This window comes from Heterodontus francisci, chromosome 9, assembly GCF_036365525.1.
Source record: "Heterodontus francisci isolate sHetFra1 chromosome 9, sHetFra1.hap1, whole genome shotgun sequence".
NCBI classification, from domain to species: Eukaryota; Metazoa; Chordata; class Chondrichthyes; order Heterodontiformes; family Heterodontidae; genus Heterodontus; species Heterodontus francisci.
In genome coordinates this window covers 104,411,386-104,439,253 of record NC_090379.1, presented here as the reverse complement: position 1 = coordinate 104,439,253, position 27,868 = coordinate 104,411,386, and the positions used below count along the sequence as shown (strand labels likewise).

The window sequence follows — 27,868 nt, the reverse complement described above, 5'->3', positions numbered from 1 at the left end:
CCACCTTTTCCCACGGTTCCTCCCTGAATTCGTAAACGCTCGAGACTGCTGGAACAGAAGAGGCAGTAAAGTCAACAATAATAAATTGCACTTATATACTGCCTCTATCATACTTAAATGTCCCAAGGCACATCACAGCAGCGTTATCAGACTAAGCAACTGACATTGAGTCAAATAAGGAGATATTAGGATAGATGAACTAAAGCTTGGTAAAAGAGGTAGGTTTTAAGCAACGGCTTAAAGGAGCAGAAAGAGATTTAGGGAAGGAAACCAGAGCTTAGGGCTTAGGCAATTGAAGGCTGCCAATGGTGGGGCAAAAAAAGTTGGGGATGGATAAGAGCCCAGAATTGGAGGAGTGCAGAGATCTCGGAGGGTTGTAGGTTTGGAGAAGGTTACAGAGATCGGGAGGGAATGAGGCCATGGAGGGATTTGAAAACAAAGATGAGATATTTAAAAATCGAGGCATTGCCAGACTGGGAGCCAATGTAGGTCAGTGAGCACAGAGGTGATGTGTAAACAGGATTTAGTGTGAGTTAGGATATACGCAGTAGAGTATGGGACGAGCTCAAGTTTATGGAGAGTGGAAGATGGAAGGCCAGCCGTGAGAGACTGAGTGCTCTAGGATAGGATAGAAGTGTTGAATTGGCAAAGGCCACAGTAAAGTTTTTACTAGCAGTATTTAAAGGACATTTTAATTATTTTTAAAGTTTTGAAGTTCCTTCAAGGCTTTTAAAACTTTGTTTTTTTTTAAAAGGAACCTGTAAGAAGTTTTGAACAATTTTTAAGTTAGAAGATTTGCCCTTAGAAACCAGTGGGCTCTCCCTTAAACCTCCCCCATGGTTCTGCTTTGAGGAGCAGGAGGATCAGGAGGTGCACCACAGGGGTAGTAGGCTGAACAGGCACAGCCAATGGTCTCCACTCCCACCCGCTGATACCCACGTCTCTGGCCTTTGCAGATGTACTGCACCAGGAGCCTCGGCAATGCTTCCGGAGCCTGCGTCTCTCTCACAAAGGAATACTGGGCTACGACAGCTTCCAGACAACTGTAGGCAAAGGTTATAAAGGAGAGCTTCAGCTGACTATGAGCCAAGGTCATTTGCCAAATTGAACTGTGCCATCACGATATCCCTTCTGGCAACAAACTCAGTTCAGTCACTGGCTCCCCAACACAACCAGCAATGCTCCTGTTGGTATCACATCATGCCACTGCACCACTTTGTTTACTAACTGAAAATCTGGCAATTTACCAACTGTAAGAGTGTGGGCTCCTCCTGATGCTCTTTCAATCTTTGCCGACAGTGCTAGGAGGTTCTGAGGTGGTTGCCCGATGACTGCAGGCAGGAGGCTTGGTTGGGATTGAGGTAGGACTTCCTTGTCGTTGGTCGTGAGCTGTTTCCCCTTTTAGAAGAAAGTAGCGATATTATGGAACTAATTGATCAAAGAAAGCGAGCGTGGATTTGTGACGGGTAGGACATGTCTGACTAGCCTAGCTGGATTTTCTGAGCAGGTCACCAGCATGGCTGATAGGGGAGTGTCTATGGAAGTTATCATTTGGATTCCAAAAGGTACTTGATAAGGATCAGTACAGCAGTTTATTAGCAAAAATGAAAAAGTGTGGAATTGGAAGTAACCTTGTGCTGTGCATCAGTTGTTAATTGGGAGATAGGCGGCGGAGAGTAGGGATAAAAGGTTTGTTCTCTGATTGGCATGATGTGACAAGTACCATGGGGACCTGTACTGGGGGCTCAGCTTTTCACCATGAAAGAAGGAATGAAGGATATACAGAGCTGTATATCCACGTTTGCAGATGACACTATGTTAAGAGGCACAATAAGTTGCATAGATGGGAGCAGGAAGTTATGGAGGGACAGAGAGGGTGGGCAAAACTACAAAAGTGGAGTAGCAAAGGGATTTAAGTGTTCATGTACATGAATTATTAAAGGTTTGTGCACAGGTACAAAAAGTAATTAAAAACAAGGCTATGGAATTTTGGCCTTTATCTCAAAGCAATTGGAATTCAAAAATGATGAAATAATTCTTCAGTAGTAAAGAAACTTGGCACCTCAGAAAGAATATACTGGCCTTGGAGGGTTATAGCTCTGCTTCGCCAGGATGATACTGTGTCTTACAGGGTTTAATTATGGTGACAGATTGCATAAACTTGGCTTGTATTCCCTTGAGTAGAGAAGGTTGAGGGGTGACCTAATCCAGGTATTTAAAATCAATAAGAGATTCAATACCATGAAAGAACAACCACCACGTTGGAAACTTCAGGCATGGGCACCCCCCCCCCCATGCACCCCCAGCCCACCCTGTCCCTTCTCACCACAACACACTCAAATTCCAACGCACGGCAGAACTGCAAAAAACCTCAAAGCAGACACCACACTAATGAGATTCCACTGAAACTGCAAACAAACCACAAGGAAGGATCCTGTTGAAATTGGTCGAAGTGATTACGGAGAAAGAATTCTGGTATGTTCATCCCAACATATAATTGCAACAATCACAATTCAGGAGAATGGGCGCTATTAGTAAAATAATTATAGTGATTTCCGTGACAAACCCCCATTATTCTCATGTTGGAAATGACAGGAAAGGGGCAGCTTGATAAGCTATTTTTAAAGCCTGAATACAGTGACATCACAGGTCCTGGCCAGAATGGAGATGATTGGGCAACTCTACCCATCAGTCATGCCTGTTGTAAGCGACTGTGTTACGACCAGGTGATAAAGGAGTCTTTTGCTGTCTTCACCAGGTCTGTGTTTTGAGCTCCCCCTTTGTGAATCCTTGTTCACAGCTTTCCAGTCATAAGGCAAAGAAATGAGCATAAACAAGCTTTCTTCGATTTAAAGGAGAAAAGTGAAATTTATTAAACCTTATACTCTAATACGGTTAACGCCTACAGATATACGATGCGCCCACGCTAGCATGCACACACGATACACACATGCAGACAGGGACAGAAAAGTGGAGAGGAAAATATAAGGTGAAAGGTTTGAGGCAGTCTCTGGAAAGAGTCTTTGATTGTCGGCAGCTCTTATTTTTTGTTGGGGCCCAGTATTATTCTTAAACCTTGCTCAAAGTAGGAGACTTTTCTCTCTGAGGTTCTCGTGTTCAATGGTTTCTGAAGCTGGTGTGTGCGAGATGAGAGCAGACAGGAGAGAGATATTCTCATTTCTGATTTCTTTCCCTGTTGGAAGTTCAAATTCAGAAACTCCAGTCAGTTAGTCATGTGACCAAAACTGAGCTGACCACTTCTTCTGTGTATTCGGGAAGCAATGACTGGATCCCCTTGTTCCAACACTGTCTGTTACTATGCAAATATCTTTCCAGTCAGGGGCTTGCAATTTTAAGTTTTAATGTTCATGTGGCGAAATAATGTGTGCCTCAGTCTTGGCAAGTGGGGGGGGCTGTCACTTATATTGTTTCGCTGCAACAGGCGCAATGTGTGTACATGTTCTTTCTGTCTGCAAAGAACAGAGCCCTAGGGCAGACAGAAAGAACATGTCAAGTGTCAATAGTCAAGTGACAGCCATTCTCTGGTTCATTCCTCAGGGCAATGCCTTGACCAGTCAGAGTCAAGCTGCCTTGTTTAAATTTCAAACAAAGCTTGGCAGTTAACTGTCAGTCACCATAAACTGGTGCATTCTCCAAGGCAACGCCTCTACCAATCAGAGTTCACTTGCCAACCAATCAGCACTCTCTTCTCATACATTATATAATAATAAAATTATTACAATTATAAAATTGTTGTTTTCCCTTACATTGGTATTCTTGCAGATTGTCCTGATGAGTAAAAGACGAAAAGCTTCGACAACATGTCTCTATTTTCAGCAATACTCAAGTTCTGTATTACCAAACGACTATTTGAATTCGAAACCCCTTGAGAGAAAGGGCAATATTCTATTCGCCTTTTTGATTAGTTTTCATGCCTTACTACCTTTTTGTGATTTCAGCGTATATTCATTGAAATCCCTTTGCTCCACCACACATGTCTGGTCTTTCAAGCATGAATATATTTAACATAAATCAGCATTCCATCTCCATGGAGAATATCCTACTAAATAGATACTTCATGAGTCTTAACCAAAGGGAGTTTGGGTTGATGAGATTCCACACAATGGGAAGTGATTGGGTATACTGCATTCTATGTCAGGTGAAAAAAAAAGTCTTAAGTACACTAAAGTTATTAAGGAATCATTTCCCAATTGGGACAGGTGTTGGTCATGGCTCAGTTGGTAGCACTCTTGCCTCTGAGTCAGAAGGTTGTAGTTCAAGCCCCACACCAGAGACTTGAGCACAAAATCTAGACTGACACACCATAGCAGAGCTGAGGGAGTGCTGCACTGTCAGAGGTGCCGCCTTTCAGGTGAGACTTTAAACCGAGTCTCCAACTACCTCTCAGGTGGATGTCGAAAACCCCACGGCACTATTTTTAAGAGCAGGGATGTTCTCCCCATTGCCCTGGCCAACATTTAGCCCTCAACGAACATCACTAAAACAGATTACCAGATCATTATAAATAAAAAAAATTAAAAAAATTATCACATTGTGTTTTGCAGGGACCTTGCTGTGCTCAATTTGGCTGCTGTGTTTCCCACATTACAACAATGACTGCACATCAAAAAGCATTTAATTGGCTGTAAAGTACTTTGGATGTCCTGTTGTCATGAAAGGCTCTATATAAATATTCTTTCCCTGCCTGAATGAATGATGACAGCAATACAGCCCCCATGTTCCCATCTGATACATATTAGTGAAGTAATGATTAAGGCCTCAAAAACTCTTTGTGTGCAATACAGGAAGTGATAACCAGTGAACAATCCACAAATATAGGAAATCAATTTCCTGTGGAGATGTTGAAAGGCTCAGTCAGAGAGAGCAGAGGGAAAAAAACCCAGCAAGGTATAGAATTCCCAACTGAGGGATCATTCGTGTGCGTGTGTATTTGAGAGTGAGGGAGAGAAAGCAAGAACACGTCAGAGTGAGAAAAAGAGACAAAGAAAGATAGAGAGAGAAAGGCATACAACAACAACTTTCATTTCTATAGCACCTTTCACACCCACAGGAAATCCCAAAGCGCTTCACGGCCATTTTTTTTAAAAGTGTGATTACTTTTGCAATGTAGGGAAACACAGTAGCCATTTTGCACGCAGCAAGATCTCACACATTACAATGTGCCTCACTGTAAAACGGTACACTCGAATTAGCTATTGAGTGAAATCAGCTGCTCCACTGCCAACTGAAGGTGCAAGATTAGTTTACAATCTGACAGCCATTCAAAGCAAGATATCTCTGGCAAGCTGGACAAAGACACAAGGTCCAATGTGTATAGGTTCCTTAGGGAGACAGTGGAAACAGTATTGATTCATTAGCTGCAAATTAGATTTGTTTTTGTAAAATGACATTTTTGGAGAGAGCATATGAGTAGTTTGAGACATGATGTGACCAGGTAACATGCTTGGGAGGAACAGGTATCTTTGGATCTATGGTTCCCAAAGCACCCCACCACTGGGAGTTTCCTCACCTCATGTCTGTGTCTGTTGCAGATTAATTGCTAGAGGTTGATTGCTATTAATAGTCAACAACTCCAATCTCATTGAATCAGGCAAATACCAGAATAGTAGAAGGCCAACTAGATGGACTGTGGTCTAGAATTCCTATGATTCTGTGATGTAACTGACGGCACACAGACTCTGGGAAGAAATCTCATCAGTGATGACAGACACTTAAACATCCAGCAAGGACCATCTCACGAGCTTAAAACTACAACACTGCTTGTTCTCCTATTCCCAAAAGGGCCTGCTTTGTGTTTGCTAAATCTTATTTTTCATGTAAGGCGGCCATCTTGCTGTCCTATGCAACTGACAGAATGAGGTTCTTCCTCTGCGATGTCGGTACATTGGAATGAGAGGTAAATAACAGTAAAATTAAAGGGTTTCTTTTTCTCCCCCTTTCTAAACCTGGGTTGTGGGGGAGAGCATAGTTAAACAATGTGAAACAAGAATGGCCTACTGGTAATCATGGGTCTGAAAAGAGTGATGGGGGCAATTTGCAGAGAAAATTAAGAGCTTCACACAAGACGCACACCACACAACATTAAAACACAATGTACTAATTGTGCTTTGGTATCAGTAAATTTGAATATGCTTGCTAATTAAACTGCAGTGAGGCATTTACATAACTGTGCCATGTTTTCTTGCCAAACAAATGAAAAAAAGTTTGCTAAATGCTTTTGCCATGAACATGGTGTCCCTTTAATCCCTTACCAGGAGTTCAAAATACCACCTGGATGACAGTAACAAGTCTGTGATTTAATTTTCTGATTCAGAGAAGGCCATAAACTGATCAGATTGTGTTCTCATGGGTCAGCAGGTCATCTGAACTCTTTCAATTCAATTATAAACTTTTTGAAACAACATCCTTCTGAGTTCCTTCCATAATGCTCTATAAATTGCAGGCTGTGACTCGCCATCAGTCATTGTGGTTTCCTCTGGATTGCACATCCTTCCTTTATGCTTCCCATGTGTAACACTCAAATGGTAATCTGCAAAGCTTGTATCAATATGCTTAAAGAAATGCCAAATATAATTAACCCTCATGTGATCCACATTCACCACTTCAACTCAGAGGCATGGACTAAGCTCTGGTTAAGTATCTGGTGAGAGAAAAACCTTCACGGCTCTCAGCAATGTCCCAAAGCAGTTGGCATACAATAAACTGCTTTATCATTTCACGATAAAGAACTTGGACTGATTGAGGAGCCAGGCATGAAAAACACTTGCAATGTACTTTTATGAAGTTTACTGGTAGTGGAGGCAGCCTTGTGTTTCCCCGAACCAAATCTCTAACTGCCAATATAAATCTTGAATTGTGCGCTCTGGATCACATCAAAAAGCCACCTTCATTCAATCTCGCTCCTACTCTCCAACTGTCTGTCTGATACGAAGACTGGCATGAGGCCAAAATTTCCTCCCGCTTAATGCCAACAAAAGGGAAACTCCCCCTTTTGGTCTCCCAGTGGAATCCACGTGTCAGTGGCCTGTCAGTCTCCACAGCTACTATCTCAGGTTAAGTCACGAAGTCCATACTTTGGTGTACTGCTCGATCCTCAAGCTCAACTCCTTCCATATCCAAAACTGTTTCCCTGCACCTCCAACACGTTGGCGGTATCCACCCTCAACACTCCCCCATGGCCACCAAAACCCATTCTCTTACCTCTAGTTTTTTTCCCCTTCTCTTCCTGGGTCCACAGAGTACAACTGGAGGCACAGTGGCGCAGTGGTTAGCACTGCAGCCTCACAGCTCCAGGGACCCGGGTTCGATTCTGGGTACTGCCTGTGCAGAGTTTGCAAGTTCTCCCTGTGTCTGCGTGGGTTTTCACCGGGTGCTCCGGTTTATTCCCACAGCCAAAGACTTGCAGGTGATAGGTAAATTGGCTGTTGTAAATTGCCCCTAGTGTAGGGAGGTGATAGGGAATATGGGATTACTGTAGGGTTAGAATAAACGGGTGGTTGTTGGTCGGCACAGACTCGGTGGGCCGAAGGGCCTGTTTCAGTGCTGTATCTCTAAATAAAAAAAAATAAAAATAAAAACTGATTCAAAATGCCATGGCTCACAACCTCACCCCGCACTTGTATCATCCCAGTCTTAGTCAAGCTGTACAACACCCATGTCCCAGTGAATTGATATTAAGACCACCATTTTTGTTTTCAAATATCATTATGGTCGAACACAAGCCAAACGCAGCTAAGGCTTCCCAGTCATTCTTCTCAAATTTATTTCTGGCTCCTCTGCTTCAGTATTGTTGGCTGCTCCTTAGGTTAGTACCCCACCCCTCTCTGAAACTCCCTCCTCAAGCACATAATCTAGGCCGACACTTCAGTGCAGTTACTGAGGGAGTGCTGTCAGAGATGCCATCTTTCGGACTGATTCATTTGTATGTTGGCTTTCACAACATCAAGACGTCCCAAAGCACTTTACAACCAACGAAATACTTTTTAAGTGTAGTCACTGTTGTATTGTAGGAAATGTGTCAGCCAAGATATAGATAGTCTGGTCAGTTGAACATAAAAGTGGAAAATGGAATTCAGTCCAGAGAAGTGAGAGGTAATGCATTTTGGGAGGCGCAACAAAGCAAGGGAACACACAACGAATGGGAGGATGCTGAGTAGTGTGGAGGAATAGAGGAACCTTGGAGTGTATGATCACAGATCCTTAAAAGGTAGCAGGACACGCCGATATGGGAATAAGAAGGCATAAGGCATGCTTTCCTTTATTAACCGTGGCATAAAATACAAGAGGAAGGAGGTTCTGCTAGAACTGTGTAAAACACTAGTTAGACCACATCTTGAGTACTGCGTACAGTTCCAGTCACCATGGAGATCTGGCTCAAATAAAGGGCAGGACTAGGTACTTAATATTCTTGGATACAAGGTGTTCAGGAAAGATAGGGAAGAAAGGATAGGAGGAGGGGTAGCAGTATTGATTAAGGAGAACATTACTGTGCTGGAGAGAGAGGATGTCCTGGAGGGATCAAGGACAGAATCCATTTGGTTAGAGCTAAGAAACAAAACAGGTACCGTTACATTGCTGGGTGTATTCTATAGGCCACCAACTAGTGGGAAAGATATAGAGGAACAGATTTGCAAAGAAATTACAGGAAGGTGCAAGAATTATAAAGTAGTTATAATAGATGACTTTAATTATCCTAATATAGACTGGGATAGTAATAATGCAAAAGGCAGAGAGGGGCAAGCGTTTCTAGAGTGTGTTCAGGAGAATTTTCTACATGTCACCAGTCCAACAAGGAAGGAGGCATTACTGGATCTGGTTCTGGGGAACGAGGTGGGTCAAGTGAATCAAGCGTCAGTGGGGGAACATTTAGGGGACAGTGACCATAGCATCATATGGTTTAGGTTGCCTATGGAGAACAACAAGGGGTAATCCAGAGTAAAAATAATTAATTAGGAAAGGGCCAACTTCAATGGAGTGAGAACAGATCTAGTCCAAATAAATTGGCAGGCAAAACTGTAACTGAACAATGGGCTGCCTTTAAAGGAGATAGCTCAGGTACAGTCAAAGTACATTACTGTAGTATAAAGGACCTGAAAGCAGGGAGCGAGGTCGATCTCGAGCAAACGGGAGAATCGGGAGTCAGGTGGAGTCAGCAACCATTACTCAAGCAGACTGCAGAAAGAGCGGGAACTCCCCGAGAGCACAGGAAACCCCCCCAGAAAGAGTGTGAACACCTCCACTAAAGCCAAAACCTTTTAAAAAGGAAGCAGAACACCCTCAAAGGCCTATCAAAGCCAAGAAAATGGAATGATTCGGAATTCAGAATGCCTGAAAGCTTCCACAATCAGGAAGGACCCAAACAGGTACAAAATTGGTACTTATGGAGAAAAAGATTCCTACGATTTCGGATTGCTTCCCAGCTGCATTCTAAATCAGAAGCAGAACAAATAAATACCCTCTTATTCTCTATGGGTAAAACTGTGGATGATGTGATTGTGAGGCAAGGGATAAACGAGGCATCCGATAAATTTGAGGATGTGCTTCAAGCCTTTGACAAAGAATTCAATTTACGCAGTAACAAAATTATGGAAAGAGGAAAATTTAACAAGCGAGTCCAGAAGATAGGCAAATCCGTAGATTAGGAACATAGTAGGCCATTCAGCCTGTCGAACCTGCTCCGCCATTCAATTAGATCATGGCTGATCATGTACCTCAATGCCACTTTCCCATGCTATCCCCATTCTTTTCTAATGGATCTGTACAGATTGACAGAGGGATGTGACTACGGAGAATTAAAGGCAGAACTGATAAGGGACCAGATAGTTTTTGGAATAGCTGATGAGTCTTTTATCAGATTTCTTACAGTCGAAAGATGACCTTACACTCGAGAAGGCAATTCAGATTGTACGACAGGCAGAAGTCCGAAGACAAACAGAGCCATTCTGCGGGAAGAGAAACCTTGGATTAGACGCAATCCAATGACTTTGCAGTTCTTGAAGCCAAAGACAGAGAGACAATCGATTAAGACACAGACAGGTGAGAAGGTGCGTGGCATCGGGAAACCGTGCCAGCGCTGTGGATCCAGGAAGACCCACAGACGGGAGCTGTTCCAGCATGTAAAGCGGAGTGTTACAACTGTAAAATGACTGGGCATTATGGGAAAATGTGCCAGAGCAAGACCTCTTCGCTCAAAATCGCAAAGCAAAAGACCCTCACACAGAGAGGGGTGCATGAAGTGCATCAACTTCCAGCAGAAAAGGAACCATGAGATTTCCTAGGAGAAATTAATGACCCAGATCAAGGATTTTAGATAGCTGACATTTATGTAAATGAATTTCAAACTGGACACTAGTGCGAGTGTCACAGTTCTGTCAGACCAAGAGCCATGGTTGATGAGACACGGCCCACAACCAGCAGACACACAGTTGCATGGTCCAGACAGGACGTAACTGAAAGTGAAGGGTAAGCTTCAAGCAACTCTCCAATATAGAGGGAGACAAATTATGGAATTTTTCCTCCGGAGCTTAGACCCACATCTGACCAAGGTAGTTGATGAAGTCAAACAGCCGCAGGTAAACAGTCGTTTTCAAGCAGACCATCTGAAACTTCTCACAGGTCTTGGAAGACTCAAAACAGAATACAGAATCACACTTAAAAGAAGATGCCAGACCAGTTTGTATCTTCACACCCAGAAAGATACCGCATCCGTTGATGAACCAAGTTCAAGAACAGCTGGAAGACAGGACCAAGATAGGAGTCATTTCTCCTGTTACAAAACCAACGGAGTGGTGGTCGATGTTACAAAAGTGTTTCCTTTTTTTAATATTTTTTTTTTTGAGGACTTGTGCTAAAACTGAAAAGATTCTATGGATGTGTTTTTTTTTAAACCAAGTTCACTGACAGGACAAGATGTTGTTTGAAAGCCACCTGTGCTGGAGGCCACCTGTGATTTGGGCTCAGGAACCAGCAGAACCCTTGGTGACATGGGGGAAAATGGTTACAGAGAAGCCACATGTCAAGGTTTATGGAGGTCAAACGGTCAACTCACTGTTTGGGGTTTGAGCATGGTTTTCAGTTTTAGTTGGAGTGTGAACTGTTTGAAGACAGTTGGTGTTTTCCTGCCAAGGAAAAAGAAAACAATCACAGTTCATCTCCTTCTCTACCTCTTTGAAGAAATCCTGCCAAGATCCAGTGTGGGAGAGTTTAAAATCCCTGGTGCCGTATAGCTCCTGAGAAGCTGGAAAAAATCCTGGTGATTCAAGTGTGCGCTGGCGGAAAAGTCTTGATGCCACATTTCTCCTAGAAAGCCTATTAGAATAATTCTCAACATGCCCAGAATGGACTGCTTCTGAAATGATCCCAGTGACCCATCTCCATACACCTAGATGCTGGACCGAAAAAAGGACAACTGACTTCCTTCCATATCTTCTTTCTCTTTTCGTCAAGAATTAGCAAGTATTTGGCCAAAGTAGTTTGTTTGGCCTTTTTTTTGTAACAGACCTCTGCAGAGTGAATTTCTGTGCTTTTTCCATTGTGTGTGTGTGTGTGTGTGTGTGTGTGTGTGTGTGTGTGTGTGTGTGTGTGTGTGTGTGTGTGTCAGTGAGTGTATTTGGGGAGTTTTTAAAAGGGAACTTCCATTTTCTAAACTGTGCTAATGCTTTGCTTCGTTACTGGTTAAGTCTTGTTTTATAATAAACTGATAATTTTGTTGTTTGTTAAAGAAACCTGGTTGGTGTGTTTTGTTCTGGGATAAAGAGTACAATATATAATTGGCTGTAACGGTACCTGTGTAAACATTTAAATATACGTTGTGACCTGTGGAGAAGTGGAACTAGAAAAGACACTGCACTCCTCCCACCTTGGTCATAACACCAGCCATGGCTCCAGTCCCAAAACCAAATGGTACTCTTCATCATTGTGTAGATTGAAAGCAGCTTAACAAAGCCGTGGTGCGTCAAATTCATCTCCAGTCCACAGTGGATGACAGCTTGGCAAAATTGTCTCAGAGCAGCATGTTTACCAAACTCGCACAAATAGTGAGTTTTGACAGATTTCTTAGACAAGACCTCAAGATTACTAACCACATTTATAATACCATTCGGAAGGATTTGTTTCAATCAGTTATCGTTTGGGATAACTTCCGCATCAGAACTCTTTTAAAGGTCTATGTCTAACATCTCAGAAGAGCTCGAAGGAGTTATTTGTCACATGGGCGATCAGTACAGGAACATGATCAAAGAGCTCAAGCAGTTCTACAATGACTTCAGAAGCAGGGCTAACACTGAACGAGAAGTGCGAATTCTCCAAGACATCAATTCATTTCTTGGGACACATATTTAAGCAGTAAAGGTATAATAGCAGATACACAGAAGACACGAGCTATTACAGAACTCCCTACTCCTACTTCGGTTCAGCAGCTCCGAAGATTCCTCGCAATAGTGAATCAGTTAGCCAGATTTCTACCCCATTTAGTGCAGGTAACAGAACCACTAAGACAACTGCTCAAAAAAGATCAAGCATGGTGCTGGAATTCATATTAAGAACAAGCATTCTGAAAGATTAAAGATATGCTCATATCACCGGACACCTTGGCATGCTATCACCCCACACTACCAACAATGGTGGATTATACAGTTGAGAACCAGGCTAAATATATAAGGTCCAGAGAGGAAGTGAAAAAGCAAATAAGAGCAGCAAAGAGAGAGAATGAGATGAGACTGGCAGTTAACATAAAAGGGAACCTAAAAGTCTACTATAGGCATATAAATAGCAAAAGGGTGGCAAGAGGAGGAGTGAATCTGATGAGGGACCTAAAAGGGGATTTACACATGGAGTCAAGGGTCAATGCTGAGGTGCTAAATGAATACTTTGCATCTGTCTTTACCAAGGAAGAAGATGCTGCTCAAGTCATGGTGATAAAGGAGCTAGTTGAGAAACTGAAATAAAAACAGAAAGTGCTGGAAATACTCAGAAGGTCTGCCAGCATCTGTGGAGAGAGAAGCAGAGTTAACAATTCAGGTCAGTTTTCCCAGTCTCTTACTCTTTCGTAGTCCTGGACATCCAATCCTGGAAACAATTTTTTTAGGCAACAGAGGAAGTTGCATTCTTATCTTCCTGCCCATCAGTAACTCTGCAGGTAATTGTTCACACATCGATGGTGTAGATTGAAAAGTTAAAAGTGAGGTTGGAAGGTCTTCATTCTTCTTCAATAAGCCTGGTTCTTAATTGTATAATCCACCTGACATCTGTCATAGGCATCCTTTTTCTGCCTCACCTTCCTCTTGATCTCTTTAGGCATCCAGGGAGCTCAGGATCTATTTGCCCTATCTTTCCCCTTTGTGGTAATTGTTGTGTGCTGTTGTTGTAGTATTAGCAGAGTTAGGGCATTATTGATAAAGTCTGGGTAACTCTGCTTCTCTCTCCACAGATGTTGCAGACCTGTAGAGTATTACCAGCACTTTCTGTTTTTATTTCAGATTTCCAGCATCAGCAGTATTTTGCTTTTATATTAGTTGAGACACTGGATGGGATAAAAATTGATAAAGAGGAAGTACTAGATAGGCTGGCTGTACTTAAAGTTGATAAGTTCCCAGGACCAGATGAGATGCATCCAAGGATACTGAAAGAAGAGTGGAAATTGCAAAGGCGCTGGCTATAATTTTCCAATCCTCCTTAGATATACGGGTGTTGCCAGTAGACTGGAGAATTGCAAATGTTACACCCTTGTTCAAGAAAGGGTGTAAGGACAAACCCAGCAACTAAATAGGCTAATTAGTTTAACCTCGATGTTGGGAAAGCTTTGAGAAACGGTAATGTGGGACAAAATTCACAGTCGTTTGAACAAATGTGGATTAATTAAGGAAAGCCAGCATGGATTTGTTAAGAGCAATTCGTGTTTAACTAACTTGCTTGAGTTTTTTGATGTGGTAACCAAGAGGGTTGATGAGGGTAATACTGTTGATGTGGTATACATGGATTTTCAAAAGGCATTTGTTAAAGGGGCGGCACAGTGGCGCAGTGGCTAGCACCGCAGCCTCACAGCTCCAGCGACCCGGGTTCAATTCTGGGTACTGCCTGTGTGGAGTTTGCAAGTTCTCCCTGTGTGTGCGTGGGTTTCCTCCGGGTGCTCCGGTTTCCTCCCACATGCCAAAGACTTGCAGGTTGGTAGGTAAATTGGCCATTAGCAATTGTCCCTAGTATAGGTAGGTGGTAGGGAAATATAGGGACAGGTGGGGATGTGGTAGGAATGTGGAATTAGTGTAGGATAAGTATAAATGGGTGGTTGATGGTCGGCACAGACTCGGTGGGCCGAAGGGCCTGTTTCAGTGCTGTATCTCTAAACTAAACTAAATAACAGGCTTGTGAGCAAAGTTAGAGCCCGTGGAATAAAAGGAACAGTAGTAGCATGGATAAAAAATTGGCTGAGTGATAAGAAACTGAGAGTGGTGGTGAATGGTTGTTTTCAGACTGGAGGAAGGTATATAGTCGGGTTCCCCAGTTGTCAATGCTAGGATCCTTGCTTTCCTTGATATATATTACTGACAGATTGGGTGCACAGGGCACAATTTCCAAATTTGCGGATGGCAAAACTTGGAAGTATTGTGAACTGTGAGGAGGGTAGTGATAAACTCAAGAGGACATAGATAGGCAGGCGGAATGGGCAGACAAGTGGCAGATGAAATTTAATACAGAAAAGTGTGAAGTGATTCATTTTGGTAGGAAGAACAAGGAGAGGCAATATAAACTAAAGGGTACAGTTCTAAAGGGGATGCAGGAGCAGAGGGAGCTGGGGGTATATGTGCATAAATCATTGGAAGGTTACAGGGCAGGTTGAGAAAGCTGTTAACAAAGCATACGGGATTTGGGATTGAGAAATTGGGGCATAGAGTACAAGAACAAGGAAGTTATGATAAATCTGTTGTTTTGACCAGGTGAGAAATGTGTCTTGGGGTGTTTTGCTGTCTTTACCTGGTCTTATTGCAAGAGGGTTTTATTTGTAAACACACTGTGTTTTGAGCTCTTCCTTTTGTGAATCCTTGTTCACAGCTTTCCAATTATATGACAAAGAAACCAATTCACACAGGTTTTCTGAGGTTTAAAGAAGAAAGATGAAATTTTATTGAAACTTAAACTCTAATACGGTTAACGCCTACGGATATACGACGCGCCCATGCTAGCATGCATACGCGATACACACATGCAAATAGGGACAGAAAAGAGAGGAAAATATAGTAGAGAGAGGTTTCAGGCAATATCAGAAAAGTTTCTTGTCTACTGTACTGCGAGCTCACTTGATTGTAGATAGTCTTGCTGTTCATCGGGGCCCAGTGTCCTTCCTAAACCTTGTTCATGTAGGAGACTTTTCTCCCTTTGAGGCTCACATGTTTCCACAAGATTCAGTTCTGTGGGAAAGGGATGGAGCAGGCAGGACTGGAGAGGAGGTTCTGTTCCAACTGGGAGCACAGGGCTTTCTGAGTTCAAATTCTGTTTTTCCAATTTAAAACTCCCCTAGTTGGCCAGCATGTGGTCATGTGACTGACTGGTTTGACCAGATCTCTTCAGCATATTGGGGCAGGGACTGGTTCCTTTGTTCCAACACTGTCTGTTACTATGCAAATGTCTTTCCAGTCAGGGGCCTGCAATTTTAAGTTTTAATGTTCATGTGGCAAAATAATGTGCGCCGCAGTCTTGGCAGGTGGGGGGTTTGCCTGACACTGTATAACAATTGATTCGGCCTTAACTGGAATATTGTGTCCAGTTCTGAGCACCAAACATTCGGAAGGATATTAAGACATTAGAGAGGGTGCAGAAAAGATTCACGAGAATGGTTCCAGGGAATACGAGCTTCAGTTATGTGGAGAGGTTGGAGAAGCTGGGCCTGTTCTCCTTGGAGAAGGGAAGGTTAACGTAAGAATTAGGAGAAGTAGGCTATTCAATCCCTTGAGCCTGTTCCGCCATTTGATAAGATCATGGCTGATCTGATTGTGACCTCAACTCTATTTTCCTGTCTACTTGCTATAACCTTTGACTCCCTTGTCAATCAAGAATCTAACTCAGCCTTAAAAATAAAAGAAGAGACTTGTTCAAAATCATGAGGGGTCTGGACAGAGTAGATAGGGAGAAACTGTTTCCCATTGGCCAAAGCATCCAGAACCAGAAGACACTGATTTAAGGTGATTGGCAAAAGAACCAGAGACGACATGAGGAAAAAACTTTTTTTTTTTAATAACAGAGCGAGTGGTTAGGATCTGGAATGCACTGCTTGAGAGGGTGGTGAAGGCAAATTCAATCCAGGCCTTCAAAAAGAACTGGATGATCATCTGAAGAAAGAAAATTTGCAGGGCTACAGGGAAAAGGCAGGGGAGTAAGACTAGGTTAATTGCTCTTGCAGAGAACTGGCACAGACACGACTGGCCGAAAGGCCTCCTTCTGTGCTGTGGGCATTCTATTACAGAAAGATGTGACTGCACTAGAGAGGGTGCCGAGGAGATTTATGAGGATGTTGCCAGGACTGGAAAATTTTAGCTATGAAGAAAGATTGGATAGGCTGGAGTTGCCTACCTTGGAACGGAGGAAGCTGAGAGGTAACTTAATTGAAGTTTATAAAATTATAAGGTGGCTAGATGGAGTAAATGGGGCCGAGCTTAACAGAGGGGTCTATACACAGGGGGCATAGGAACAGGAGTAGGCCATTCAGCCCATCGAGCCTGCTCCGCCATTCAATAGGATCATGGCTGATCATCCACTTCAATGCCTTTTTCCCACACTACTTGCATATACCTTGATGTCATTAGTATTTAGAAATCTGTCAATCTCTACTTTAAACACACTCAATGACTCAGCTTCCACAGCCCTCTGGGGTAGAGAATTCCAAAGATTTACAACCCTCTGAGTAAAGAAATTTCTCCTCATCTCTGTCCTAAGTGGCTTCCCCCTTATTTTGAAATTGTGTCCCCTGGTTATAGATTCCCCAACTAGGGGAAACATCTTACCTACATCTACAGGTCTATTCCCTTAAGTATTTTGTAGGCTTTAATGAGATCACTTCTCATTCTTTGAATACAGGCCCAGTTTCCCCAATCTCTCTTCTTGGACAGCCTCACCATTGGAGACCTATAACTATCGGCCCGATGTTACTCAGGATATTCACTAAGATCATTGCAAAAAGGCTGAGCGAAGTGGTTAAGATCAACCCAAGACAAAAGGGTTTCCTTGCAGGAACCCCAGGGTGCAATGAGAATATCACAATATTGGAGAACATCATTAAAGGGGCCAAGAAAAATCGTAAAAATCTATCTGTAGTCTTTGTCGATCTGGCAAAAGCATTTGACTCAATCGGACATAAGCATCTGTCAAAAGCATTGGCAAGAACGGGTTTGCCCAAGAACTTTATAACCTTAATTGAAGATTTGTATACGGATAACACCACTATGGTTGAAGGGAACAAGTCTGGTGAACCTTCGTTGCAATCCCTCTATGGCAAAAATATCCTTCCTAAGGTAAGGAGACCAAAACTGCACACAGTACTCCAGGTGCGGTCTAACCAAGGTTCTATACCATTGAAGTAAGACTTTACTACTCTTGTACTCAAATCCTCTTGCGATAAAGGCTAACATACCATTAGCCTTCTTAATTGCTTGTTGCACCTGCATGTTAGCAGTGACTTATTGACCAGGACACCCAGGTCCCTCTGTACATCTACACTTTCTAATCTCTTACCATTTAAGAAATACTCTGCACATCTATTCCTCCTACCAAAGTGGCATAGATTTAAAATAATTGTTAGAAGGATTTGAGGGGAGATGAGGAAACATTTTTTTCACCCAGAGGCTGGTAGGGACCTGGAATTCACTGCCTGAAAGGGTGGTTGAGGCAGAAACACTCACCACGTTTAAAAAGTACTTGGATGTCTACTTGAAGAGCTGTGACCTGCAGGGCTGCGAACCTCGTGCAGGAAGGTGGAATTAGGCTGGGTAGCACTTCCTCGACCAGCATGGACAGGATGGGCCGAATGTCTTTCTTCAGTGCCGTAAATTTAAAGCTACCACAAACAGCAATGAGATAAATAAGCAGAAAATCTGTTTTTGTGATGTTGGTTAAGGAATAAATATTGGCCAGGACACCAGGATGAACTCCCCTGCTCTTCTCTGAAATTGTGCCATGGGATATTTCACGCTAACCCAAGAGGCTAGACAGAATCTGTTTAATGTCTCACCCGAAAGATGCACCTCTGACAGTGCAGCATTCCCTCAGTACTGCTATGGGGTCCAGTCGCTTCCCATTGTGTGAATCTCAACTGTCCAAACCTTCGTCATTCACTTGTCCAGCAGAGAGGGCAGGCAGATTCTTGATTTAACATCTGCCTGAAAGACAGCACTCATTCAATACTGCACCTGGAGTGTCAGAATGGAATTTCTGCTCAGGTCTGTGGAGTGGGACTTGAACCCACAACCTTCTGACTCAGCAATGAGAGTGCTACTGAGCCATTGGAGGCACCATGGTAGAGTGAGGTAACAGCCACGTGTTATAAGAGTAGGGTGAATGCAGCAAAGCTCTTCCACACCTTTTCCCACAAATCAGTTTCATTTCTGTTGAGATGAACCCAATGGTTAAAAAAAACTCCAGCTGAGCAAATCCTCAGGTGATGTGATTATTAATGATACCACAAGCAAATTATTGCAAAAATCATGGGTGTGCAGCAGGGAATTTGAATGTGCAAAAATGTACCTGTCCAACAGGCACGGATCCTGTTCTATCCCTACCTGTACCTGAGCCAACGCAGTCAAACACAGCACAGAAAGAGGAGACATAAACCTCCTTGCAAGGGGTTATCCTTGATGTTTACTCTCAAAACTGGGCAAGTGTCTTTACAAAGGGGCTCAGTAAAAGGTTTGATATTCCTTTCTCGTTTCCTTTGGCAGGAAATCAACGATTTCACCTTACCCACAAATGCAATTGTTCCACACCCTATTGCATGCCTGTTGCAGCCATTTTGCAGACAATAATGTCTTTGATTTCATTGTTAATGATATCATAAAGTTAGGAGCCTCTCTCATGACCCAACCCTCCTTTGATACATGACAGAAATAACAGACAGCCTAATCAAATCATCAACCTGCTCAACATGTTGTGGGTCTAAAGAGTCCTTTCCTAGCTCTTATGTTGTTAGTAATTCACAACAAAGAGAGAAAGGGAAAATCAGAAGGCTTCAATAAAGGCCAGCTCCCACGTAACTCAACAACCGGCTTCAGATTAGTGGCTAGAAACCAGAGCAGCTGTCGACGGGTACTAGTCTTACAAAGGTCAAAGGAGCCAAACAACAAAATGTGCTGTAAGGCTTCAAGGGCTCACGGTTTCCATGGCACCCAGAATGGAGGGCAATCTCTTCAGCCCCACCAAACAACTTGCATTTATATAATGCCTTTACCATATTAAAACATTCCAAGGTGCTTTTACAGGAGCATAATCAGACAGAGTTTGCCACCAAGGCAAAGGAGGAGACATTAGGACTGGCTGGGTTAAAGAGGTGAGTTTAAGTAGTATCATCAAAGAAGAGAGAGAGGCAGAGAAGTTTAGGGAGGGAATTGTAGAGCTTAGGGCCTAGGCAGCTGAAGGCATGGGTGCCAATGGTAGAGCAATTAAAATTGGGGATGTTCAAGAGGCCAGAATTAGAGGAGCACAGGTATCTTGGAGGGTTGTGGGGCTGGAAGAAATTAGAGAGACAGGAAGGGACAAGGCCATGAAGCGTCCACATTTCCAATAAAAATTCAACTAAACGCAGCACTGGCATGTGATGCTTTGAAATCCAGGTTATAAATGCTCAATTCAATCATCAGCAACCTTGAGTTGTTAAAGCCCTCAGCAATGTGTCAGCAATAACATTATCAACAGGCTTTAAAGGCCATCAGGCCAGGTGAACTACAATGAAGGCAATTGACAGGATATTTTTAAAAATAGACTGCCGTCGTGTATGAAACAAATGATCACATCTATGTAAACACAGAATGGGCTCGCTTCCACGTGCGTCAGTGTGCAACTGTGCATTTCTCGCATAAGTGCGGTCAATTTTTTTTTTTACACACACAATGCAGCAATGAAAGAACTGACTTATTCTGGTTCTAATGACAGGTCACAGACCTGAAACGTTAACTCAGTTTCTCTCTCCACATACGAGGTCAAACCTGCTGAGTATTTCCAGCACTTGCTGTTTTTATTTCATGACTTATTTTGGGTCTGACTTTCAACCTTTACAGTCAGTGGGTGGCTCCCAGTGGAAGGAAAAATCAGGCGGCCGATGCACACCAGCTTTACACCCAGGCAACAAGTTGAAAATTCACCCCCCACATATTCGTACAGAGTGATAGAGTCAAACTGAAAGAATTAGCAAAATAGTGCAGGAGAGATAGTCAGAAGGAGAGGAAGAATGAGACAACCACAGATATATACACACAGAAAAGGGGTATTGGAATATACCCCATTGGTATCTCAGAGAAACAAACCAAATTCTGTGGGACAATGGAAGGTGAGCATATTATCTCGGTGACTCAATTATAAGCGTGGCCTTATCAGGACCTTGTCCTGGCATCTGAGCCAGAAACAGAGAAAGGTGTGCATACGTACACAGTTTCAGTACGAAACCCTTTTTCAGTTATTCACCAATTTCCATTTGTCATCGACTACCTTGAGGCCTTTAACACAACTCACTATATCACTGACTAGCCCTTCCCCCACTACCTCCAGCTACAGCAATGTGACATGTGATTATATTTTACTTCATTACCACACACACGCACACACATATATACCAGGTCAAATCTGAACCTGCGCCAACGTTCTATATGAAAGGGTACAAGAACTGAATTAATTTTACTCTTTCCTTGTTAACCAAGCAGGAACTCTGTACAGCTACACAGTGAGTAACCCTTATCCTGCTGAACAAACAGCAACTCCTCAGCTATACAGTGAGTGCCTCATACCCTGAACAAATGGCAACTCCCCTCAGTTACACAGCAAGTAACTCTTATCCTGCTGAACAACAGCAACTCCATATAGTTACCCAGTGAGAGCAAATGAACTAAAACATCCTTCAGTTTAATTTAGGCAAAATTGAAGCCACTCTCTTTGGCTCCTGCAAATATCTGTGCAGGTATAGATTGTAAAAATCAATATATTCCAATTGCTTCTATCACCAGCACAAGCTAAAGGAATATTATATACAAATCAGTTTGCTATTAAGGCGATTTCTTTGGTTTCATATCCCCTTTCACCTCCTTGCATTGCTGTCTGGCTAGAAAGGTGAACAGGCAAACAAGCATTGACCAATAAAGCACCTCTCTACTTCGTGCAGGATAGGTGGCAGTGGGGTGGGTCACATACAGGGTAACCAGCTCCCCTCATACCTGGGAGTGTGCAGCCGCGAAACCGCATCGATTGCTGCATTCAAATTCATATATTAAAGCGCATCATATATTCACAAGCTTTAGGTCACTATTTTGTCCAACAGAGTTAGCTTCCCAAACTCTTGAGCATTTGATTACCTAGACACAACCATACATATCAACTCAGTAGCGAGGGAAATTAAGTTGACAAATAAAAAACAAATACTGGTTGAAAAATGCAGCAGATGCCAGGCTGGGCAATCAGATCATTTCAAGGTATCAGGATTCTGCGAGTCAAACTCAATGTAAACACCCACTTACCCTGATGGATAGGCTACGAGTCCCGTCTTTGAGTCACATGCAAGTCCACTGCTTCCAGAGACCGTGATGCCCAGCACTTTCTCCAGAGTCACCTGCAGAGAGTTAAACACAGGCTGTAACAAGTTATTGGGAATAGGAAGACCCATCCTGGATCAAAAGGACATGGGCCTCAATCAATCAGCCCAATTGATAACCATGTGGCATTTAGTGTGCTGCATTACGCTTGGGAAGTCACATGAAGCAGTCTTTCTTCTTTGCGTTGGACGAGAGTTCAACTGGAGAACAAATGAACCATAGCATGACCACATTGGCCACAAGATTAATATTGTCAGGTTTACTGGCAGGCCTCCCATCTTCCACCCTCTGTAAATTTGAGCTCATTCAAAATTCTACTGCCATTTCTTAACGCATACCAATTCACTCATTTCCCCCCCCCACCCCCACCCATGTGCTTGTTGGTCTACAATGACCCCAGGTCCCCAAATGCCTCCATTTTAAAATTCTCATCTTTGTGTTCAAATTCCTCCATGGCCTCACCAACTCCCTATCTCTATAACCTCCTCCAGCCCCATAACTCTCCAAGAACTCTGCATTCTTCTAATTCTGGCCTCTTGCGCATCCCTGATTTCCTTCACTCCACTAATGGCAGCTATAACTTTAGTTACCTAGGCCCTAAGATCTAAATCTCCCACCTTAAACCTCTCCAGGTCTCTCTCTCTCCACCTTTAAGAAGTTGATTAAAATCTTATTCATTTTTCACCACTCCTAATATCCCCTTCGGTGGTTCAGTGTCAATTTTTTCTGATTATAGTCATGCGAAGCACCTAGGGACATTTTATTACGTTAAAAGCGCTATATAAATGCATGTTGTTATTGGGAAGAGTGTTAGCAACAACACCACAAAACATGTTCAAAAGCAGAACCACATATTGTTTGGTAGTATCATATTTCCAAATTCCTAAACACATTAAGGAATATCATCCCAGGAGACATTGTTACTGCAGGTGAGGGGAACAATTCTGCTCTGCCTCACATAATCCCAATTAGCCAGTTACCAAATACTTACAACAAACAGAAAGTCACAAACTGCTGTGAGGCACACTACGAGAGCAGTAAATTTCCTTTTGCAAAATTATACTTGAGGACCTTGGTCACAAGCATCACATCACCATTCAATTGCAACCACGGTTACAAAATACAGATGGCAATGAGAACTGCTCTCATCTACGACGACTGACAAGTTGGCCCACTAAGGCCTCCTGTCCCCAGGGCAAACACAGTTCACTGAGCCTGCACTCTCTGCTACACATCAAGTGAGAATGCAGCAATCCCATGGCACTGAGCAAGGGGCACTTAATCAGGATGTCCCTAGGGCCTCTTAAATGCATCATTAACTAACCATGGAATGAGATAAAAAGCTATCTGGCCAATAAAATCCATTTCTTTCACAGACCATGGACTTCACTTAGCCTTCCCTCCTCCACTCATAACCCAGGTTCCCACACTACTTGGGCAAGCTCTCAAAGGGATGCAACTACTGTTGACTTGAGTCCAGCTTGTGCTGACTTCAGAAAAGAATAGGAAACAACTGCAGGGGAATGATAAAATAGAAAAACAGGACAACACCTGTCCACAGGAAGTCTTTTTTAAACATACAATTTTATTAGTGTGTCTAATGCCAAAGGTTAATCGGTTCAGTAGTGCCCTCATCCTCAATCTTCAAGATAACTAAAGACCTGGGAATTTCACTTACTGGCAGCACAAGGCATGAGAAATGAAAAAGCTTGTATTTAAAATTGAATATTGACACATTTTACGAATCCATTATGAATCACATACAGGTGAACATTCACACATTATAAAACCACTGTACAATTAACTGTACATTCATGGATATCTTGGGATGATTGACCATTCACCTATATCTTATATTCCTGGTTTAGATGCAATGTACATCTGAATAAGGAATACCCAACACAATGTACTTCTGAACCAGGAACGTCCAACATGCTGTACATCTAAACCAGGAACATCCAACACAATGTACATCTAAACCAGGAACATCCAACACGATGTGCTTCTAAACCAGGAACATCCAACACGATGTGCTTCTAAACCAGGAACATCCAACACAATGTGCTTCTAAACCAGGAACATCCAACACAATGTGCTTCTAAACCAGGAACATCCAACACAATGTGCTTCTAAACCAGGAACATCCAACACAATGTGCTTCTAAACCAGGAACATCCAACACAATGTGCTTCTAAACCAGGAACATCCAACACAATGTGCTTCTAAACCAGGAACATCCAACACGATGTACATCTAAACCAGGAACGTCCAACATGATGTACATCTAAACCAGGAATACCCAACACAATGTGCTTCTAAATAAGGAATGCTAATCACTTAACCCAGCCTCTAATTTTGTCCAGGCAGCAGAACAGCTTCTAATCGAAAAATTATTGCTCCACCAACTCTTACATCATGGCATACACCACATGAGGCTGCAGATACCTTCATAGTACCTCATTCATATGGAGTCAATAGAGTATCATGTGTTAAACACAATACCCAGTAGCAGTGCCATGTTGGAGTGAGCAGAGACAGGACTTAGTGTGAAGGAGCAATGCTTTGTGTGACCATTTATTGCCCACCCCTAGTTAGCCCCAAGCACGTGTTTTCTTAATTCTTTCATGGGATGTGAGCATCACTGACAGCCAGTATTTGTTGCCCATCCCTAATTGCCCTCGAGAAAGTGGCAATGAGCTGCCGTCTTGAACCACTGCAGTCCATGCGGTGCAAGTACACCCACAGTGCTTTTAGGAAGGGCATTCCAGCAATAGTGAAGGAATGGTGATATAGTTTCAAGCCAGGATGGTGCATGGTTTGCAGCGGAACTTGCAGATGGTGGCGTTCCCATGTGTCTGTTACTTGTTCTTCAAGGTGGTAGAGGTCACGGGTTCGGAAGGTGCTGTCGAAGCAGCCTTGTCAAGTTGTTGTAGTGCATCTTGTAGATGGCACACACTGCTGCCACTGTACGTCGGTGGTGAAGGGAGTGAATGTTTAAGACGGTTATCACGGCCAGGCGAAAAAGAGGTTTAGGGTTCCCTTTCAGCCTTCACCTGGTCTAACTGTAACAGGGTTTAATTTTAAACACACCAAGTTTTAAGCTCCCCCTTGGTGAATCCTTGTTCACCGCTTTCCAATTATAAGGCAAAGAAACCAGCATAACAGGCTTTCTTAGGTTTAAAGAAGAAAAGTTGAAATTTATTAAACTCTAATTCGGTTAACGCCTACAGATACACACCGCACCACACGCTAGCATGCATACGCGATACACACATAATAAGTAGAGACAGAAAAGAGAAGAAAAATAAAGTGGAAAAGTTTGAGGCAATATCTGAAGAGTTGTAGTTACAGTTCTTCGAGTCATGTAACGAGCTGGTTTGACCATGTCAGTTTGTGTATTCGGCCATCTTAGCAGTCAACCTGGAATGCAAGCTCCTCCACCTTCGATGTCTGTTAGTATGTAAATGTTCTTTTCCAGCCATGGCTGATTTGTTTAACAAATCATTTCCTCACTCCAACAATAGTTAAAAATTAATGTTCATGACAAAATTTATGTGCCTCATTCTTGGCAGGTGGGGACCTAGCATGACATGGTGGATGGGGTGCCAATCAAGTGGGTTGCTTTGGCCTGGATGGTGTCCAACTTCTTGAGTGTTGTTGGAGCTGCACCCATCCAGGCAAGTGGAGAGTATTCCATCACACTCCTGACTTGTGCCTTGTAGATGGTGGACAGGCTTTGGGGAGTCAGGAGGTGAGTTACTCGCCACAGAATTCCCAATCTCTGACCTGCTCTTGTAGCCACCATATTTATATGACTGGTCCAGTTCAGTTTCTGGTCAATGGTAACCCCCAGGATGACTCAACTGGAGTATTGTGTCCTGTTCTGGGCACCACATTTTACAAAGGATGTGAAGCATTGAGAGGGTGCAGAAAAGATTTACGAGAATGGTTCCAGGGATGAGGAACTTCAGTTACATGGACAGATTGGAGAAGCTGAGGCTGTTCTCCTTGGAGAAGAGACAATTAAGAGGAGATTTGATAGAGGCATTCAACATTATGAGGGGTCTGGACAGAGGTGATAGGGAGAAACTGTTCCCATTGGCAGAAGGATCGCAAACCAGAGGACACCAACTTAAGGTGACTGGCAAAAGAAGCAATGGCGTCATGAGGAAAAACCTTTATATGCAGCAAGTGGTTAGGATCTGGAATGCACTGCTTCACAGCGTGGTGGAGGCAAATTCAATCATGACTTTCAAAAGGGAATTGGATAATTATCTGAAAAGAAAAAATGTGCACGGCTACAGGGAAAAGGCAGGGGAGTGGGACAAGGTGAGTTGCTCTTGCAGAAAGCTGGCATGGACATGACAGGCCAAATGGTCTTCTTATGTGCTGTAACCATTTGTTTCTATGTTGATAGTGGGGATTCAGCAATGGTAATGCCATTGAATGTCAAGGGGGGGGGGGTGGTGGGGGTGGTTAGATTGTCTCTTGTTAGAGATGGTCATTGCCTAGCACTTGTGTGGCGTGAATGTTACTCACTTAGCCCAAGCCTGGATGCTGTCCAGGTCTTGCTGCACGTGGACACAGACTGCTTCAGTATCTGAGTAGTTGCGAATGGTGCTGAACACTGTGCAGTCATCAGCGAACATCCCCACTTTTGACCTTACAATGGAGGGAAGGTCATTGATGAAGCAGCTGAAGATGGTTGGGCCTAGGACACAATGCTGGAGGAACTCCTGCAGCCATGTCCTGAGGCTTAGATGTTTGGCCTCCAACAACCACAACCATCTTTCCTTTGTGTTAGATATGGCGCCAGCCAGTGGAGAGCTTTCCCTCAATTCCCATCGTCTTCAATTTTGCTCAGGCTCCTTGATGCCACACTCGGTCAAATGCTGCCTTGATGTCACAGGCAATCACTCTCACCTCACCTCAATGGTGACGGTGGATCTCATTCTTGAACCACTACAGTCCATATGGCGAAGGTGCTCCTACAACGTAGGGAGTTCCAGGACTGAGCTTACCAGGCCACTTCAGAAGGTAGTTAGGAGTCAAGCACATTGGTGTGGGACTCAAGTCCAGTAACATAACCACGACATGGGCGGCACAGTGGCGCAGTGGTTAGCACCGCAGCCTCACAACTCCAGCGACCCGGGTTCAATTCTGGGTACTGCCTGTGTGGAGTTTGCAAGTTCTCCCTGTGTCTGCGTGGGTTTCCTCCGGGTGCTCCGGTTTCCTCCCACAGCCAAAAAGACTTGCAGGTTGATAGGTAAATTGGCCATTATAAATTGCCCCTAGTATAGGTAGGGGAATATAGGGACAGGTGAGGATGTGGTAGGAATATGGGATTAGTGTAGGATTAGTATAAATGGGTGGTTAATGGTCGGCACAGACTCGGTGGGCCGAAGGGCCTGTTTCAGTGCTGTATCTCTAAATCTATATCTAGATTACCATACACCTATGTAGATTTATGCCGTTCTTTTCAGCTATGGAATGAACTCTAGATCAGCTCTCCACACACATGTACAATGTAACGAGGAATGAAGTCAAGGACCTTGAGGGGGTTATAGTTAGTCTGGGTTGCAGTTGTCCATGAACCACTGGGATTGATGTTTCTTGTGCAGAATCAGTGGGTAAAACAAGAAAGAAAGATCTGCCAGATGAGAAGGGAAAGATTAACCAGTGTGGAGATAAGACGGTAGATAAAGCAAGTATCAGACAGACAGAGATTAACTGAGAGAGAAATGAGATCAAAGTGAAGGAGAAAAGGGAAAGATTAATAAGGAGGATCAATGAGAGTGAGAGAGAGAGAGGGAACTTGATTAACAAGAGGGATCAGTCCGAAGAAAAAGAGAGATGGGGAGAGATAGAGAGAGACAGACAAATTAACAAGGGGAATCGGTCAGGAAGAGAAGGGTGGAAAATCTGTGGGTTGTGCTGTCAGGATAGAGCCCTCCAGCAAAGACCCTACCAGAGTTTGTAGGGTCGGGGGAGGACACTTCATTAGCATTGGACAGTCGAGCTGAAGCCCTACATTAGGCATACCACAGAGAGTAGTAGAGGTGAATTGTACAGAT

General features: G+C 43.3%; 1 protein-coding gene across 3 annotated transcripts in view; it reads right to left on the bottom strand.

The window, feature by feature from the left end:
* mapkbp1 (mitogen-activated protein kinase binding protein 1) overlaps positions 1-27,868 on the bottom strand; it is a 368,915-nt gene that overhangs the window by 326,695 nt on the left and 14,352 nt on the right. For all 3 annotated transcript variants that reach the window (XM_068039616.1, XM_068039618.1, XM_068039619.1), the window contains exon 2: positions 21,720-21,811. In XM_068039616.1, coding sequence (XP_067895717.1) covers positions 21,720-21,811 — 92 coding nt within the window. The remainder of the gene's footprint in view (positions 1-21,719; positions 21,812-27,868) is intronic.